At 39.4% G+C, this 20,489-nt stretch overlaps 1 protein-coding gene across 1 annotated transcript in view; it reads right to left on the bottom strand.

Moving 5' to 3' along the window:
• Nucleotides 1-20,489, bottom strand: part of ASXL3 (ASXL transcriptional regulator 3) — a 109,182-nt gene that overhangs the window by 72,140 nt on the left and 16,553 nt on the right. The window contains exons 3-5 of the mRNA XM_086682706.1: nt 19,566-19,687; nt 8,125-8,242; nt 7,047-7,166 (exon numbers count right to left, since the gene is read on the bottom strand). Coding sequence (XP_086538832.1) covers nt 7,047-7,166; nt 8,125-8,242; nt 19,566-19,687 — 360 coding nt within the window. The remainder of the gene's footprint in view (nt 1-7,046; nt 7,167-8,124; nt 8,243-19,565; nt 19,688-20,489) is intronic.

Raw genomic sequence — 20,489 nt, 5'->3', positions numbered from 1 at the left:
ATTAGAAGAGGCACTGCCCAAAGAAATACAAAAAGTTCAAAATGAAAGAGTTCTTTATTGTCGCAAAGAAGTAAGAGAGGAATGATTCTAAAAGAGCACAGAGAATAAAAACAGCCGTTCAAAGAGTCAGTGTAAGGTAGAGGGGATGGAGAGAAATTATCAGAGGACAAAAGCTAATCATCTACAATGTGATTCAATGTAAACTTCACAAATGAGGCAACTGTATAAAAAAGTCTATCGAGTAGCGCTGAATCTATTAAAATGTAGTACTGACATTAAGAAACTATGGGGATTATTGTTAAAAAACAGAATATAAATGTTAACAATGTTGATGTTTAAAAATAATAAAACTAACAAAAATATGGAGTAGGAGGGACTATAATTATTCCCCTGTCCTTTATACTATATTGTCTGAAATTATAACGAGTAATCAAAAAAATCAGTTTTTCATGGTTTAATATCTTTGGAGACAACTTGTAGCAATGAACGTATCTTGTGGCGATGTTTAGCAATTTTGTTTTTTTGGTTTTATTTCTGTTCTTTTTATTATTCAGCTAAAATTAATTAAATTTAACACTTTTAATTAAAATGGTTAATACAGTTTTTCTAAGATGATCTCTGGCTGTAGATACACATTAAGCAATGTAAAATCACCTTCTTCCACCAGGTGAGGATAAGAGAAATCTGAGTTAGAAGAGGTCCTTCACCCGACTCTGCTGGCACCCTGATCTCAGACTTTCAGCCTCTAGAACTCGAGTTAAGAGGCCAGAGTAGCAGGAGGACTCTATGCTTGCCTCATAACTTGAACACTGCTAGATAAATAACTGGATCATTCTGAACACCCAGGAAATCTGTCTAAGGACCTACAGAACAAGCTGCATGACCAGGAGGAGAGAAGAGGCCGCATGGTGGAGGGTAGGTGGTGAGGAGACGTGATTTGGGGGAGAAAAGGATCATGGGTACTGCGGAGAGGAGGGAGCCCTGATCACGGAGAGAAGAGACAGAGAAAAAGACAGAGGGAGCATCGCACAGGGGCTCACACAAGGAAAACTCTTCTCCAATGCCACTGACTGGAAAATGAGAGGGGCTGATTATCTTCAGTGTTTACAACCAGCAGAGCTCCAAGACTGGAGTTTCAGAGTTCTGCACCATGGATGATACGGAGCCAGCAGGCACTGCAGTGCTTCTGTGGAGAAGGCAGGCAGAAGCCCAGGAGTAGATGATGCAGTCTGAAGATCCCCTGGGACACACTGGGCGAGATGTTTCCCCTTCTTGGAGTGCATCTGGGAGAGGTGGCATTGCCACACAGGGGACAAAAGAACTGGCAGGCACCATCGTGCTGCCCCATTCATTGGCACAGGCATAGTGATACCTGCTGAGGATGGCTAAGCTGGACTCGGGCTTTTTGCTGTGCTTTCCTCTGAACTCCAAGCTCCTGCGTGTTGGTGTGACTGCCCTTCTAGGATAAACCAGCATCAGCTCTGCAGTGGCATGACCTTCCCCCAGAGGACCAGCATGGTCTGAGCCACACTGGATCCCTAAAGTTTGGAGTTTTGAAACTCACCAGCAGGTCTGATAAAACATGGGTTTACTGTGCTGCTAAGCGAGCAGACGGCCCTGACACAAATGTCTCAGGTCGCTGGGACTCACGAGGGGAGACCGTCTGCTCTCCTGTGAGGACTTTTCAGACAGTGGCGGGTGTGAACTCACCGGGGACAATGGAGAGGGCTGGTGCCATTCTTCTCCCCTGCCCATCGGCATGACCGAACGATAGCGACCAGCCCAGCACCCACAGTGGAGGCCAGAGCCACTTAAATAAACCAAGCCCTGTCCCCCTGCACTCTGCAGGTGCTTCTTTACTAGGGCAAATGAGTGTGAGACTAGAGCAGCAGGTTCCTCCCCCAGAAGACCAGCACAAACTCCTACCAAGCCTGCTCACCACAGTCTGCTGTAAAGCTTCAGCTCTAGTGGCAACAGATTAGGCCTCTTAACAAGCAGACCAGAACACACCTAGTTAAGATCTGGCACATTCTGGACAAGGTCCAAACACTGCCCACTGCAGGCAAGGAGACGTTCTCCAAAGGACTGACCTCAGAGAAAGAGCAGCCCAACCACGGAACATAGCATACACCAGAAACATCTCCTAAAGCACCAGGCCCTGAGAAGTATATGACCTCTTCTTAATGAAGCCATTACTCCCGGGAGCAGGAAACACAGGCTCTCCCAACACAGCGAAGAAGACAAAGGCCTAGACAAAGTGCCAATATTTTTTCCACCTGTGCCAACTCACCATGTTATCGTATCTACTCCATCAGAGAGATACTCAGGGAAATATTCTCAAAATTTTCATACATAACCACGGTCAAGAACAAAAAATAACCAAGAGAAGACAAAAAAAAAAAAAACCCCTAAGTCGCAAGTAATGGCCTCCCATTCTGAGTGATGCATTTCTTTTAAGTTTACTTATTTATTCTGAGAGAGAGTGCATGAGAGAAACAGAAAGAGGTGGGGGTGGGGGGAGGGAAAGAGAGAGAGAGAGAGAGAGAGAGAGAGAGAGAGAATGAATCCCCATGAAGTGGGGATTGATCTCACAACTGTGAGGTCATGACCTGAGCCCAAATCAAGAGTCAGACACTTAACTGACTGAGCCACTGGGTGCCCTATGATAAATTTCTCATAAAAGTTTCAACACTGGGGTGCCTGGGTGGCTCAGTCGGTTTGAGCATCTGACTTCAGTTCAGGTCATGATGTCACCGTTCATGAGTTCACGCCCTGCCATTGGGCGCTGTGCTGACAGCCTGGAGCCTGCTCCGGATTCTCTGTCTCCCTCCCTCTCTGCCCTTTCCCTGCTTGCTTATGCATGCTCTCCCTCAAAAACAAACACTAAAAAAAAAAAAAAAAAAAACATTTAAAACAAAAAAGCTTCAACCTCACCATCAGAAGAACTAGAATGACTGAGGGATACTAAAGCTCAATTATTTTTTATTGTGGGCTCCTAACCCTCTCCAGGGAAACTGGCATATGAAGGGACCTGACAGAGGTCTATGGTGCTTTCTTACTGCCGTGTCCTCAGGGAAGCACACCAGAATCCCTTGTGCCCCGGGCTACATGCATGAGCTTCCAAGACCCAGGAGACATCTATACCGGAATAGGGTGACTATCTTGTAGTTTGACTAGTTAAGTAATTGCTAGACAGCAAAAGGAAGCACCTAGGGGACAATCAGAAGAACTGTATATCCTGCTAAGGAAATCTCACGATAAGGATGACAATTGAGACTGGATTTGGACTGGATTTACTTTAAGTTAGAACAGACTTACACCATTTCTTTTAATTCAGAATGATAGCAACAGGAGTTTTATACATTTACTGCCACCTAGAGAAGGCAAAGATAGTTAAAACTAAATGTCTAAAACTGTATGAATTAGAGGTGTAGCTCTGATGGGGAAAACGCTCTTCCTGTCTGGCTGGCTCCTGGGTGTTGGCTGGGTTCATCTTTCCTTGCACTGGTTCTGCAACTCTACAAGAATGACCGGAACCCCACGAGCACAGGACCATTTTTATTGAAGGATATGTAAGTATGCTGAAGCCTGTAGGACGCCTCATTCATCCAAACTTACAAACCCATTCAGCTACTTATAAATAATCCACTCAAACCTTATCCAGCACCTGCTAAACCAGAGGCATATAATGGGTGTGTGAGGACCTCAAAGACAGACATGAAGGTCCCTATTCCCAAGGAATTAACAACTTAGTGGCAAAGAGGGAAGAGCAAAATACAAATAAATATGCCTGAAGAACTATTCAATACCATCCTGATTCTAAAATGCTTCACAGCATGGAGAATCTTTTACTCTGTAAGATTCCTAAAGTCACAGAACATCAAAAATATTTTGTAAAGTTTTTATTTATCTTGAGGGAGAGCCAGCATGCATGAGAGCTGGGAAGGGGCAGAGAGAGAAGGAGAGGAAGAGTCCCAAGCAGGCTCCATGGTGTCAGGGCAGAGCCCGATGCCAGGCTTGAACTCATGAACTGTGAGATCATGACCTGAGCCAAAGCCAGACACTTAATCGACAACTGACTGAGCCACCTAGGCGCCCCCAAAACATTACTTTCTTAAAAAGACGTGGGTCATTGTCTAGAAATGGTTACATTAAGGCTCTTTCTTTTATTTCATTTACATTTTTTCACTGTTTATTTTACAGGAGGCTTCATAGCACTGCTGACTTCACTTGCACAGGATAAGCTATTTCACCCTGTTTGCTGGTTAGTCATCAGTCACCTTTCTTTCCCTGTAATCAGCTTATTTTTGACAGTTTTTTACCTTAATTGACTTAATTTTAAGTGCTATCTTCTTCCTCCATCTGCTTGATTTTACAGGATCAGCCAGGATGTCTTAAGAGTGGCTAGCTTTCGCTTCATGTGTAACTAGTGTAGCTGCATTTGAACACTGACAGCAGACTCATCCTGTCACAGAGTGTCCTGCTGCTCCTCAGTGGGGCCTACAGGTCCAGGGCAAGGGCTAGATGATTTGACATAGATAGCCAACATAATGGTCAAGTCCAGAGCACGGGCTAGATGATTTGACATTCAGATACCCAACATAATGGTCAAGTCCAGGGCATGGGCTAGATGATTTGACATTCAGATACCCAACATAATGGTCAAGTCCAGGGCATGGGCTAGATGATTTGACATAGATAGCCAACATAATGGTCAAGTCCAGAGTACGGGCTAGATGATTTGATATTCAGATACCCAACATAATGGTCAAGTCCAGAGTACGGGCTAGATGATTTGATATTCAGATACCCAACATAATGGTCAAGTCCAGAGTACGGGCTAGATGATTTGACATTCAGATACCCAACATAACGGTTTAGACTCCGGGTGTTAGCTATGTCTTGGCTTTTATCTTAGCCATGTCATTTTTGGGAAGCCTCCTTAACCCTTGGGGCCTCAGCTTCTTCAGCTGAAAAATGAACATAATTCCACTGTACATAACTGAAGGCAGTAGTGAATGAGATAACTTCTGTCAAAATACCTAGACCATGGCATTAAATATGGGCAGTGAATATTATTTCACTTCTACATTCTTTCAATGATGTAGCTTCATTATTCTACTACTTTGCAGTCTTAAAAAAAAAGGTTAAAAAGAACTCGGTGGTCTTCTTTATCACCTTTTTAATTTGCTAACAAGCCAGCTGAAATATTCTGACAACACAATTTTTAACATGTAAGATGTTTACTGCCATGCAGGGCTTCTAGGTAACAATAGCCGGAATACAAGAGATCCTGACTAAAGACCTGAACACCTGACAGGATCCTGATCACCTAATAGACACTCCACTTGACTTCCAGTACTGAAGTTAGCTAAGTAATTAAATAGGGGGCCCCTGTGCCTTGAATTTTCTTAAACTCATGATATGGCATTGGCTTTACTGAGGTTGGTAGCAGGCCATTTTTAACTGAAGGTCACTGACTTTTAAATTACTTAGGATACAATAACATGACTTTTTTTTTTTTTTAGTACATTCTTTACATGTCACTCTCCCAGTATAGTTTCCTATTTAAGAAACTACTTCTATTAAATTACAAACTTTACAACACCCAAAAGACTAGAAAAAAAACAAACAAAAAAAAACCCATCAGTATATATGTAACTGAGGTTATACACAAACACATATTCATGCATTGGGGCTACACAAAAATTATAAAATTATTTAGCCTTGGAAATAATGCAAAAGAGGTAATTATACTACATGCCAAGAATGTAAAACAAAAATAAATTCTGCTTCCCCAAAGAGATCTTATCTAAAGATATATAAATCCTATTCAAAGACTTTTTATTGAAAGCAACAGGGTGCCAGCCTGGCTCAGTTGGTAGATCATGAGACTCTTGATCTTGGGGTCATGAGTTTGAGCCCCATGTTGGGTGGAGAGATTACTTTAAAAAGTTAAAAAGAAAGAAAAAAGAAAGAAAGCAAGCAAGCTCCCAGGATTTAGCAAAATTCCTGGTATATATGATTGATAGGCAATCAATAAACCCAGATCAATAAACCTTTCCTACAAAGTTACTAACCTGAACTTTATTCTATATGTAAATATAGAATCAAGTTATAAAGTTAAACACTTGCTTGAATTCTATAAACACATGAACTGCAAATAAGAATTACCCTAAGTTGCCAAGAAAGTAAGTGGCAGAACCAATAAAAAAGTTCAGGTCAGTAACTTTGTAGTTTCTACCAACCATTTTACAAAACATTACAATGATCTAGGTCATTATCGTTACCCTTGCTCAGAGGTGAAATAACTGAAAGAAAGAAGCCATTAGGTCCAGACATCCAACAAGGCAGATTCGGTAGAGAATTACAATGTTCAGCCCCAGATGTGTTTTTTTTTTCATCTTTTTCATTCTCATATTACGTTTTCCCTGAATGCTGCTGTTGAATTCCTGGTGAAAGTTATCAGGAAGGAAATCTGCAGAGGAAAACCCGGTGCTGAGTCTCAGGACCCAGGGACTGTGTCTCCCACACTTGTCGGCAGTTTTACACTGTTTTTCCGACAGGCACTGCTGAATATTTCAAGCAGCACAGATGACAAGCGAGGCAGAGCAGTTTTACTGCAGCAGGACCCCACTGACAACGTCCTCTATGGTTCAATGAACTCTTTACAAAAAGTTGTCTTTTTCCCCCAATACAGTATATTCCAATAAACGGAAACCCCGCTGCAGGAACAAAACATGGCATAGGAGATAAAATCATGACTTGGCAGATAATTTCTTGAATACACAGATCGTTTTAAATCTCCAACCTTTAGCCTCTGCTTCACCCAATGATATCGTGTACAGATTCAGCAATACACTTAAGACCAGTCTGTTGGAACTGTATTTTCTTATTTAGTATCTTTTTTGGTTTAAATAAACTAGAAAGAATTTTAAGTTTCCTTGTTTATCCACTAAAAAAATGTCCTAAGAATTTTCTGTAATTTCACTGAAAAAGATACAAATCTCTAAAACGTGAAATGTCATAGGCTATTGAACACTCACCCAAACCAGACTTTTTTAATCGTTTTAAGTGCTGACTTGTTTGTTTTCCAGTGGGAGATTTTTGCCCATGTTTCATTTCTTTATCTGAACTGTCTGCTTCACCATTTTTAGATTCGGAGCCTAAAAAAGGAAATAGTTATTATGTCATTATCTTCCTCTTGCTGTCCTTGAAAAGAAAAATCTAAAATTGTTTCAAAAACCATAGATATAATCTCCTTTTCTATAAGTTAATTCACTACCTTTGGCCACAATCTGATTCCTCTACTGGATATAAAGAGAAAAGCCCAATAAATCAATCAAACAGAACAAAAAGCAGGAACAGATGGCCTAATAGTGGAGTCAAAAACACGTTCTCTGATCTGATAGCTTTTAAAAGAAACACTCAGATCTTTTGTAAAAACACACGAATAAGCTTCAACAATACTATACCATTTAGAGACCATGCAAGACAGAGACGGAAACATGAAGGCAGAAGAGAGGCTTGAAGAGAAGGAGAGAGCAAACCTCTAGAAATAACTTAATGCTGAAACAGGAACAGAAAATACACACATCAATCTATAATAAATAGAATGGTACATAGCTGATAAAGTGACAGAAGGTAAATTAGAAGAAAAGGTCAGGGCTGCGCTGAGGTGAGAAGAATGTTCCCAGAACACAGAAACTAATAAAGGATGCCCGATTTTGCAGAAGACTGAAAAACAAATTCACACTCACGGAAGAACCGCTTTTGATGGCATTACACACCAGCATGGGGTCCACCATTAAAGTTCAACATTCAAACAAAAGCCAAAGCCACAACAAAAAAATCCACCTAGCAGTCCCACACATTTTCTTACACCTATTGACATCAGCAAATGAAGTCCTTTGATGATGAACGAGCTGGTGCCTTTTATTTTCTTAAGAACAAAATGCCCTGTTAGTTTTGAATCACTGAAAGAGTCAAAAGTATAAAAAAATTAAAATGAAACCTCAAGTAGAAATATTATTCAGTTGCAGAGCAAATCTGTGACATCTCTCGCAGTGAGGAAGTCTCCTTCGGGCAGAAACTGGCCAAGCATACAATATTTGAGCTCTTTACCTGAAGGCGAATCCGACTGCTCATCAGACACCTTTAATGGTGTCAAAACAACACGAGGAACAGTCTTGTTTACCATCATTGAGACTCCATTTCTTCTTTTCTGCTGCTGCCTCAAAGCCTACAAAACATGATAATAGAATATAACATAAAAATATAGCCAAAATGATTTCTCATGATTGAATTAAACGGTCCATTTGCCCACCATTAGATACCACCTCTTAAGAGACTTAAATTCCACAGAGTCACTAATTTATCCTGATCCTTAATGTCATTTTCATGTCATTTTCCCTCAAAAGCATAAAATCAGGCTTTGGCAAAGGGTATCAACCTGAGAGCGTTTTGGGGTATAATTCTGAAAACAAAGCAGCACTTAAAGGTTTGTTCTACCTCGGCAGCGTGGCTTGGGAGCCCATGGAACTTGAGGCCATGGCTCCCAAGTAAAATAAATGTAAAATAAATGTTTCAAGACCAGGATAAAAATATATGTGTCTGCACTTCTCTTGCAGGTGCGTCCTCTCCAGTGCACTGCTCAGTCAATCAAGTTAACACCGAGTGTCATCAGTATGTACAGCAGGTAAGGACTACAGTATTGATGCACTCACTCAGCCGTGGGGAGCGCTGCACAAAATCACTGAACATGGCAGGAATCATTTATTTCTGTGAAGGGAATCAGTCCTAATCTTGGAAACCTTGCAGCACTCGGCTTCTGTCTGCTTGACTTTGGGCATTAACCTTCAGAACACGAACATGACGGCGTTCTGGCAAATCCAGGAAAAAAAAAAATTGATACGAGAATAAATCTCTCCAAATGGGAGTGCTTTGTGTTTCGTAAATGAATCAACCACAGCGATGATAATGTAATAAAAGACATTTAAAAGTTCTGAAATACAGCTTATCCAGTGGATCGCTTTACACAGAAAATTACCTGTAATAAAAAGGGTATTCAGCACACGAAACTGAAGAGACATTAAATTCCCAGTTACAGGGAGGCTAAAATTCCTCAAAAGGTTAAAAGGCTGACCACAGACAGTCTCAAACATTTTTATTCCTGGCTTCCGTGTCATTTCTACCAATTTTATAACAACTCAGTTACTTGATTAATGTTCTTCGACCAGAAGTTGTCACAACCTCCTAAAATACTGCACCGACTATATATCCCCTGCTGTCAGAAACAATGTCACTGTATTTGCAAAGGGTATTAGTTGAATGTCCAACTTGTAGACCATAAGATTTAGCAATCAAATAATTACAGAAGTGAAAAATTAAACACCACTTAAATGAGAGAAAGCAGATTCAGATGAGATTTAGAACCAGATGGCAAAGCGAGTGGCTGGGGGAGTCTATTACAAACGATACTGTTGGCTATTAGTAACACAAGCAACTTCCCTTCAATTCCTACATCTCCTGAGCTTTTGTCAAATACCAGGCACCATGTGGGGACAAGAGATCAAACCCGAATAAAATGCCCTCCTCCTCACCTTTTGCTTGCTGTCAATAATATATTTAATGAGAACATGTGTGCCATAAAATATTTAGGACATTTACTACTCTTTTTTTCATCAAGGTGTACATAACCGCATAAATGTCTATAGCCTGGTGTAAAAGCTCAAAGCCATTTATAGACATTAACCTATCAATCCAATAACAAAACAGAATGAGGCAACACAGTGCCTCGAATTACAATTAAGACCATTTTTGCCTACTACGTAAGACTTCACAAAACAATACCTGTGTACAAAGAATGATTAATTTTTAGGAGTCTGTACATCATAGATTTCGACTATTTCCCTTTGCAATCCAAGTGAGTATTTTAAAAAATATTCATTTTATGTTAGGGTGGATAGGTATATATTTGAAAATACTGCTTAAGAGAAAAAAATTAAACACAGGTGCTACCTAGAAACTGGAATCATAAAGTTAAAGATGCCATGTCTTTTCATAGCACTTTTGGTAGATAATAACTAAAGTAATAAATATTTTGTCCTGAGAGGACTCTACTATAGAAAAATTAGCAGCTGGACAGATAGCACACATGACAGAGATGGAGGAGGAGGAGGAGGAGGAGGAGGAGGGAGAGGGGGAGGGGGAGGGGGAGGCAGGAGGAAGAGAACCACCACCACCGGCCACGCCAGCACCACCCAGAGCGTCAAGGTGCAGCCACGGTAGGGATAAAGGAATACTAATCAGTATTGAGACCATTTCAATGATTTTTTAAAATAAATACGTACACAGAAATTTGAATGAATATTTCTTAACACAGTATTTTTAAATACTGAAATGAAACAACGTCTCTCGGTGACCAAAACTAAATGTCCCCCAATTAAAAAAATTATTTTAAGTGTATTTAAAATATGCACACTTTCCTGTTTTACTTCTGAAAAACATGCATTATATTTGACCCCAAGTAACATTTCTACGGGCAGATAAACAAAAATTGGGGAGTCTTTGTTTACTGCGAGGCCAGTCACAGCAGTGAAGCAGCAGGCTATGAGGCAAACTCCAGGAGTACCACAGTTCAGTTATTAGAAGGAGCATCTTGATCACATTTACTAGATTCATAGTCACTTTAGGCTAACTTGCAGATGCCAATTCACTTCCCAGAAAGCAGGATTTATTTGACTCTGGACACTAAGGACACCTTCCAAGCAGATCAAAATGTGGATGGAGGTAGAGGCAAACCGTGCTAAGTGAGGGATTTGGGATCGTGTGGGCTCCAAACAAGAAAACTCTGGCACTGGTCATGTCCATGAGGCTGGCTGTAGTACAATGGTTCCTGTATTAATAGTGATTCCTGTTTTCTTGTTGTAGGGTGTTCGTCCTGCAAGTAACGAAGCTAGTCGTTCATGGGTTGTTTGGTTACATAACTCTATTTCCACAACGGTGGGCACATCCACCACTCACACATATGCTGCGTGTCTCCTCACAATCCCTTGAAAAATGTGCAGTACTTTTTTGGAGCACATCGGCTGGGGTGAGACAATGACAGTGGGACGCGGAAGTGAGTGGGAAAGCACATATCCCATCGGAAGAGGCAGTAAGTACTCAACAGATGCGACACAACTAGATTTTTAGGTGAGTCTTCCTGTTTTTAAACAATGTACCAGACAAAACAAAGATGACTGAGCTAAACTCGGGCTGAGGGCACCAACCTTCGAGACCTACTACGCACCGATCCCAATGTTCCTCACCTCACCAGATAAATGAGTCTAACCATTGCCCAGCAGAGGGCTTATAATGTGAGGATCTGTAGAGGAACAGGGACTGGCGCGGAGCCATCTTACTGACTGTGTGGTGCACTGGGTAAGGGCAAGGTTGCAGAGGCAGAGAAAGAATTAACTAACCAGCTGAGTTAGGCTGGGTAAATTACTTGGGCAAAATGTCCCTAGAAAACAGAGACGATAGTGTTGGTAAGATGTTTTAAATACGAAATCACAGAACAATACTTAACACTATTCGTAGTACATAGTAAATATTCAATAAATGTTAATGATATCTATCTAATTTACTCATTCTGTAATGAATGCATTTTTTGAGGACTTACCGTTGTAGTCCAGTATACGCACTGCTGATCCATAGCAATGAATAAGACAAAAAACATTTTTGTCTTCATTATTTCACATTTTAGCAAAAGACTGACAAGGAATCACAGAAAATAAACATCATAGTTTTACACACACACACAAGTACTTAGAAAATTATGCCAGGATGATGAGGGAGAATAACTGGGGTGGGAAGGAAAACCTCTTGGGGGGTGACAGTTGAGAGGAAATCCAAATGACAAGAAGAACCAGCCACGTGAAGATGGCAGAATCTCCAATCAGTTTAAAAAACAGTATTGAGACCCCTATCAGGAAAATTCTTTGGCGGTTCAAGGAATAAATAGCCAGGGTAGCTGGAAAAAAAGACTAGGAAGATTACAGAAATGGAAAAGAATTCCCCGAAATGATTGCCAAGGGTTTATTAGGAACAGGGGATTTATGGCCAAAGCGAAGGCAGCTGTACAACCCCAGTCTCTTCCCACAGCCTACAGTGACCACACTGGTACTTGTGCACTGGAGATGTGAAAGAGGCCTCGCAAAGAGAAAGCACTGGGTGTCTTCCAAGAAATAAGTACACTCTGCCTTTACGCACTTCTTCGGCATACAACTATAAGGCTCCACTGCATGCAGTACATTGCACCCCACACCTTGGACAAGCTTCCCAGCAGTTCTGAGCATTTTGAGCCCTTTAGGGAAGGGTCCTTTAACACTCCAGTAACACTTCTGCCTCACAGCCTCTGCATGAATTCTTTTCTGTGCATGTACGCTCTTCCCTCAGGCATCTGAATGGTTCATTTCCTCATATACTTGAGTCTACTCATTGCCTTTGCCCATCTAGGCTGCTAGAACAAGATAACACAGACTGGGTAACCTGTAAACAACAGAAATTCATTCTACACAGTCTGGAGGCTAGAGGCCTGAGATCACAGTGCCAGTGTGAACCTGTGAGGGCCCCTCCTTTAGACTATGGGCTTCTCTTTGTATCCTCTCGAGGCAGACAGGGGCTAGGGAACCGTGGTAGGGTCTCTTTTGTAAGAACACTAACCGCGTTTAGGAGGGCACGGCCCTATTGGCCTAAACACTTCCAAAGACCTCATCTTCAAATACCATCAAATAGAAGATTTCAATTTATGAAATGTGGGGGACACAAACATTCAGGTCACAAACTCTTACACTGCATTTCCCACCATATCCTCCATCCCCAACATCCACTATGCCTTATTCTCCTCCCATGGAAAGTATATTATACTGTGTAATGTCATTTTCTCTTCTCTTCCCCAACCTAGAATACAGACTCTACGAAAGACAAGGATTTTCATCTTTTTTTTTGTTCACTAACATATTCCCAGTTACTGGAAGATGATATGGGCTATACTAGGTGCTCAGTAAATATTTACTAAGTATAAATAAAAAACTCATAAAAATAATTTTAATAAAAATAGAAAAGCTCTCATCTATTTCTCCGTAAATTATATTACTGGTTTATTCAAAAGGCAGAGATTGGCATGGAACAATCAAGAAATAACTTTATTTTCCTAATGTTGCCTTCACATGTGTTCTGACCAATTTCCCTTTTCCATTTCTGGACAATACGTATAACATACAGCTTTTCGGGTCATCTTCAAGTATTTACACAGTCTCATTTTTCAGGCTTAAAAACATGAGTTTGACTATAAAGCCTTCTTTCTGCTCTCCCAGATCACACCAATGCTTCGGGTCAAAAACGACCTTAGTTAACAGATTCCTGATTTTACTCTTCCTCCATTTTCTTCCTCTATTTCTGGGCTCCCCAGGATTGGGAGTTGAAAAGGAGGTGAATAATAGGTCAAAGTTGTCTCATCCAGCATTACCACAGTCACAGAATTACAATCTTTGGGGAGGCAGGAGGCCAACTGCTAGATTTGGATGGCATACATTATCTAGTTATATAGATAACGTTACCTATGTACTTATCATCTAGTTATAACTATATATGTATACACACACACACACACACACACACACACACACATATAAAAGTGTGTATGTACATATGTATATATGTAGGTGTGTGAATACAAATAAAAATAAACATAAAATATAAATGAGAAATATATATATGTATACATATATACATATATACGTATATACACATACATACATACATACACATACATATATACATACATACATACATATAAAATCCCATCCTTCATGAATGTTTCTGTCTGAGTCTTTCTCTCACTTAGACTGTGCCTCCTTTCACCAAGAGAGAGGATGTAGCAGAGCTCTATACACTTTAATAAAATCTCCTTGGTTAATACTCCTCCAAATAAATCTTGAGCTATTTTTTTATATCAACTATTGATCCATGATCAAGGACCGTCTAGGCTTCTTTCACTAAGTCCTTTGAGGTTGTGTCTGGCACCTCTCTTTACAACAGGTATACGTGTATCCCATTGTCCTCAGTTTTGAGCTTTAGCTAAAATTCCAGAAGAACAAGAAAATTCCTGTTTTGTACTCTGCTACAAATAAAACAGAAGTTAAATGTAACTTAGTTTATCATTATCTAAATTTGGATATCCCAAAGCCTGGACAATAGAAAGCCACATAATAGATTAAGAAAATGAGACTAGGAGAGTCACTTTAGATGGTGGTGGGAGGTTTGTTCTTCACAAGGGTACCCTAAAAGGGAGATTTTATTTTGTTGTGATAAATTACAAAAGGTGGCTTTTTCTACTTCACACCAAAGGTCTCAATTAGCCAGAGGCAGCCCTGTTGACCAATCTATAACATTGCATTATTTTGACACTGACATTATGTAATGTCTTAACGTATTAGTCTTGATTCATTTTAGGGGGATGATATCATTGAGGTACTTCCAACTTATCAAGTCTTAGCTATACTTTGAAATGCTAATGGAATATCTCATTCAACAAGTTTAAACCCTGTAATTTCAAAGCCAGGAACACACGTTATCAAAACGTTAAGAAGATGGCAAGTGTAAATGAGTCTACTATGAAGGAATATACCTCTCAGCTGTCCACGTATATAATGTCCAACACACCCAAGCTACACAGAGTACATGGCACCAACCAAGTTTAATACTTCCCGGTACTATTCAGTATGGAAAAAAACAAAAAACAAAAAACAGGCTTCAACTTGGAAATGAACTCACTTTCTAAAGTAAGTTCTAAAGGAAAACACAACAGGAAACAAACATAACAGAGCTAAACCAGTCAGGGAAAAGTAAAGATCCTATCATACATCAATTACAATTCTGGCTTTAAGCAAAAGGAAAGAAATCAAAAGATGCTGACTGAGCATCCTTTTCTCTAGAGATGTATTGTGATATTCTCTTGTAAAAAGAGACCCAAAAAAAGCCTTTAAATAAACATTTCATTTTGTAAACAGAAAGGCTTGTCAGATAACTCTAAAAAAAATGGAATGGTTCTCGTTTTTACTCTAATGAAAAATAAAATAAAACCTAAAATCACAGGCTCTGCGCTCACTTGGAATTTGCATAAACCAGGAATGCCTGCTTTATTTTAATAGAGAAACAACACTAACAATGTAACTTAAGAATGCACTGAATGCAATAAGCCCTTTACTGAAAAATGTGAAAATACCACATGCTGTGAATGCTAAAATAATTAGAAATACACACATACAAAACAGCTGGCTGTGTCAGGCACCACCAACTTGCATTGTTGCTAGTATGATAAATGTCAACGCCCATGTTCAGAAACTGCCATCACGCAACATAACCTTTGGAATTTCACAGTAGTGGTCAAACATATAAAGCTAAAGCAAAATACCAAGACCATATCTGCTTTGTGATATGAAGAGGGAAAAACTGCCTAAAACTGCCACTTTATGAAAAAATTCTACCACCCTAAATAAATAATGAAGGAACTCAAATAAAACAACAGCAACAGCATAGAAAGGTTCTACTCTCCACCATGTTACATCCCATAACAGACTCATCCTTCCTTAATGTTACATTTGATTCTGCTGTTTAAAAACTTCCAAAATTTAATCTCTCTTAATTATCCTTCTTTAAAATTCAAAATCTAATCATTTCATACTTTTTAAGATCATTACAACTAAAAAAAAAACAAGGTGGAAAGAAGACAGGGAACAAGGTAATAATCAGCAATCTGCTACTCTCCAGAGGCTTCTGACTATGTTTTATTTGGAATATGCTTATTCAGAAAAAAATAATCTACTGAGATGACAATATATTATTCAGGTAATTGTATCTAACATATGATGCTAACTAACATTTTGATGATTAGAGAGTAAAAGGGACCCAAATATTTAGGAGCAATGACAATATTCTGTATCAACAGGCAAGGGACATTCTAGCCTCCCTATCGTCCAGCCTATAATTACACTGCAATCCGGAGTGCTGCGAAGTACCAGAGCCACTCTCTATGGCAACATGCTTCAGGTGGGGGTGGTGGTGGGGGCGGAGACAGGGCCTCAGATCTGAGAAATCATGTCTGGCTTAGTTTGCATGAAGGCTTATTTTAAATTATTATTATTTTTTTTGCTACATTTAGTCTTACAAAGCTACTGGGTTTTGTTTATTTTCTTTTTTTCCACCTACTTCTTTCTAAGATTCCACATGGGCCAATATACACTTATATTACTAGAGTCCTACTGACTCAGAATATACTTCTAGTAAAAAAAGAGCTATATATTTGATATAGTTGAGTGTCTACCATTATAAGTGTTGACGCTGAGCATAAGCAGTCTGTGTTCGAAAATAAGATTATGGACTTTGCTGTCTTGCTTTCCTTACATTATACAAATACTGAAGAATGTAAATGTCCTTGGATATCATACTACATACTACATACCATATGCTAAAAGGCAGTATTCGTTAAGAGGGAAGAATCTAAAACTATGATTCTGGGTTCAAATATCATCTCCCAAACTCACTAGCTGGACAATTGTGGGCAAGTTAGCTAAAGTCTCTGGGCCTTATTTTCCTCATCTGAAAAATGGGAATACTAGTACACACATTAAAGGATTTCTATAAGGATTCAATGACATAGTATATATAAAATGCAGAGCATAATGTCTAGAATTCAGAGAAGTAAATATCAGCTAATGTAATTATTATTAGGGTCATTCAGCTGGCCCTGCATTCATGAGATTATGACTTATACATGCATTTATACACACAAGAACATATTCACAAGTAGAGAAAACACACACACATATATATATATATATATATATATATATATATATATACATACACATACATACACTTAGAGCGAATTCTATTTGGTCATAGCCATCCAACTATCCAAAAGAAAAGAAAGCTGCAAATTTGCTGAGGCTGCTACAATTTAAAATGCTTCATGTTCAGTCAATTTTTGAAATGCTGTCTTAAGAAATTCAGCAATTACAGGGAATCTGGGCAAAATTCTGCAAGAACAGCTTTTTTCTAAATGTATTTCCAATATGAATTTGATTATTAATCTAACATTAGCATATCTTTTACATATTGTGCTATATTCTCACTGTAGCTAATTTGCTATTTGGTTATATAATACGAAATCTTAAGAAAGTAATACTCTTCTAGGACATGAAGAAGCTTACAGGACAGGTTTCTTAAAACAAGGCTTAAATCCTAAGCAAGCAAGTGGCAGTTCCCATGAGCACATGCTCTACAGCAAAACAAAAACACTAACTCAAAGTTAAAAAATGTTTTAGTAATGGCAAAACATGTTCCAGTAATATGAAACATGTTCCAGTAATATGAAGCCTAAATGAAGAAAGTAAAAAATAATGGGACATAACAATACATGGATTTGAATCTCTATCTTTACATTCATATACAGGGGTGTTTCCTAGTGTACATAGTTTTTAAATCGCTGCCCTTCAAAAGTATGACTTTCATTTATGATTGTATCTATGTTTCTTAAGTGCTACAAGTACCAGTATCCAGCTTTGCATCCTTTGTTCTAACCTGGTTAGTATTTTATTATCTGCATCCTATTTGCCGCCTGAATGAGCCTTTTCCCAGACTTCCCTGTCATCCATCCTTTATTTCGTCAATTAAAAAGGGATCTCAACACTGAATTCAATTTTGTTCTTTGATTTAAAACATTTCACAAGACAGAAATGGCAAGCTCACCAAAGATTATTTGATGCAACACTAATTACCTTAAATACAATACCAATGAAAGGAAATACTGCAATTTCGATAATTAGTAGAGAATAGAAAAGTAATTTTAAGTCAGTACAAAAATGTTGAGTTTCTTTCCTAAGTGTCCTTGTTTGAAGTAGAGGAGAAGGTACATGGAGACATTCTACGTCTAGGAGATTGGATATGACTATTAAGAACTTTACTGGTTAGTGAGACTTAAAAAAAATTAACTTTATTTAAAAAACATGATTTCTCGGGGCGCCTGGGTGGCTCAGTCAGTTGGGCGTCCGACTTCAGCTCAGGTCATGATCTCACGGTCCGTGAGTTTTAGCCCCGCGTCAGGATCTGTGCTGACAGCTCAGAGCCTGGAGCCTGCTTCGGATTCTGTGTCTCCCTCTCTCTTTGACCCTCCCCCATTCATGCTCTGTCTCTCTCTGTCTCAAAAATAAATAAACATTAAAAAAAATTTAAAAAAACAAACATGATTTCTCTTCCCTTGTTATAAATTTATCACTAGAATGATACTTCTCTTCCTAGACTTGGTAAGGGCCTGAAGGAGGTGAGATTGAGGGGACTGTCACAGAAGGATCAAAACAGGAGTGCCTGGGTGACTCAGTCAGTTAAGCGTCCAACTCTTGATTTCAGCTAAGGTCATGATCCAAGGGTCATGGGATCGAACCTCGTGTAGGGATCCACAAGGAACATGGAGTCTGCTTAAGATTCTCTCTCTCCCCTCTCTCCCTCTCCCTCCCTCTCTCTCTCTCTCTCTCTCTCTCTCTCTCTCTCTCTCCCTCTGCCCTGCTCAGGCTCTCTCTCCCTCTCAAAAAAAAAAAAAAGGATCAAAATAAAATATGTAAGAGGAAAGCAGTTAAACAAGGGAAAGCCATGAATTTTCACATGAACAGCCACATACATAAGCTTTCCATTTACTGACAGTATTACCATCCTGCAATGTCCCCATCTAACCACAGCATCTCCTCTCCTCTTGCACACACAATTCAGAATCTGCCAGTGTGGCAGCAATAGCTAACATTTACTGAGTGACTATAACGGGTCACTCATTGTACCATGTGCTTTCAACTTCTCACCTCACTTGATCCTCAGGTCATTCCCATGTGAAAGGTACTACTATTTTCCACATTTTCTAGAGAAGAAAGTCGAGATTCAGGGAAGAAAAGTGTCTTGCCGAGAGTTGCAAGCCTGGAGGCCAATCTTACAACCATTCCCTCCCATCACCATCTCAGGGCAAGGATGCAGAATTCAAGACTGCTTATGTAATATCAAGATGATACTGCAAAATTAACCAAACACTCACTGATGGACATTCTTGCTCAAAGTAAGCCACAATTACTGTTTTTCTTATTTGTAACTTAATGCATCTCAGTAACAAGAAAGAAATTATCTATTTATTTTTTTACATCAGCTATCAGTTAGACATGAGACCACAGAGGCATTATTCTCAACATATGCAATGCATTTATGAACCCAGTATGTTTACTATAAACCTTACTCAAGAAAATCTTAATATAAGTTTTTATGATTCCAAGGACATTTTCCCTCTTCTTTTTTACATCAAAGTTCTCAGCCAAGCCTCTCCTAGTTTTCAGCACCGAGTAAAATTAGTGTTAGAATATTATGGAAGTGGTTGAACGTAGGACACGTCTGTTGCTTTCTGATTGCTGTGTTCTTATCTACTTTGCTTTCTCCACATAACACCTTAAGAAGGTAGAACAAAGAACAAATGCCAGCTCTCTTACCTGTTTAAGAGCCTTTTTGGTGTGTTGTTGAAAGGAAGACACTAACTTGCTCTGCACTGCTGTGTTAGCAAGACTTGAATCTCGAGTGGAAGATGCTTCATCAGTTACCTGCTTTGCACAAACTAGAGACACAGAGAGATAATGATATTACTAATTTGAATTCCTTTTTTTATACCCACTGTAATTAACTCACTTGGAGCTTCTCTCCAATTGAGAATGGATACCTAAAATAAAGCCAAATAGCACAGTAAAAAGAAGAGCATCTAGATTTGAGAGAAGAGATCGGTTAATAACTGTGTGGCCACAGTTTCATGTAACCTCTCTACACCTCCGTTTCCTTACCCACTAATTGATGATAATTTCTATGTCATGGGGCTGTTGTGTGGACATACAAAAGAAAAACATAACATGTGCCTCAAGACTTGGGCAATGCATAGTATTTTTGAAGAAACAATGTAAATTAACGAAACTGTTTCAAATCTACCAACCTCCATGTTGTTTGTTCTTCAATTTACCAGCCCTCCTTCTACAGACTCTACGGTCTACTGTGACACGTTTACCTTCTCCTATGGGCCAAGACATCTACCATGGAGAAGGAAAAATAAAATCCGAGATTCTGGATGTCAATTTGAGACAACTGTGTTCAGGGAAACCGTGCCCTCTTTAGATTACCACGTAATCTGCCCACTTGTACCAGAGTCAAGCTTTCCTGTCACCTATTCTACAGAGGACATTTTCTTCAAAAAGGCTGCAGAAGAGCCAATGTCTTGCTGTCATGGGTGACAAAGGCCCACATTCACTTTCTTCTCTATGATGCCTGGATTATAGCTAGAACTCTTCTTCAGTCCTCAAACCTTCCACCCGAGAGAAAAGGTCAACCACCGAGTAACTTCGGCAGCAGCACGGACACTGGCCCTTTTCTAT

Source organism: Puma concolor, chromosome D3 (genome assembly GCF_028749965.1).
Source record: "Puma concolor isolate L17-30 chromosome D3, mPumCon1.1.hap2, whole genome shotgun sequence".
In the NCBI taxonomy this organism is placed as follows: domain Eukaryota; kingdom Metazoa; phylum Chordata; class Mammalia; order Carnivora; family Felidae; genus Puma; species Puma concolor.
The sequence above is the reverse complement of the archived record's forward strand: the minus strand, read 5'-3'. Positions and strand labels throughout refer to the sequence as shown.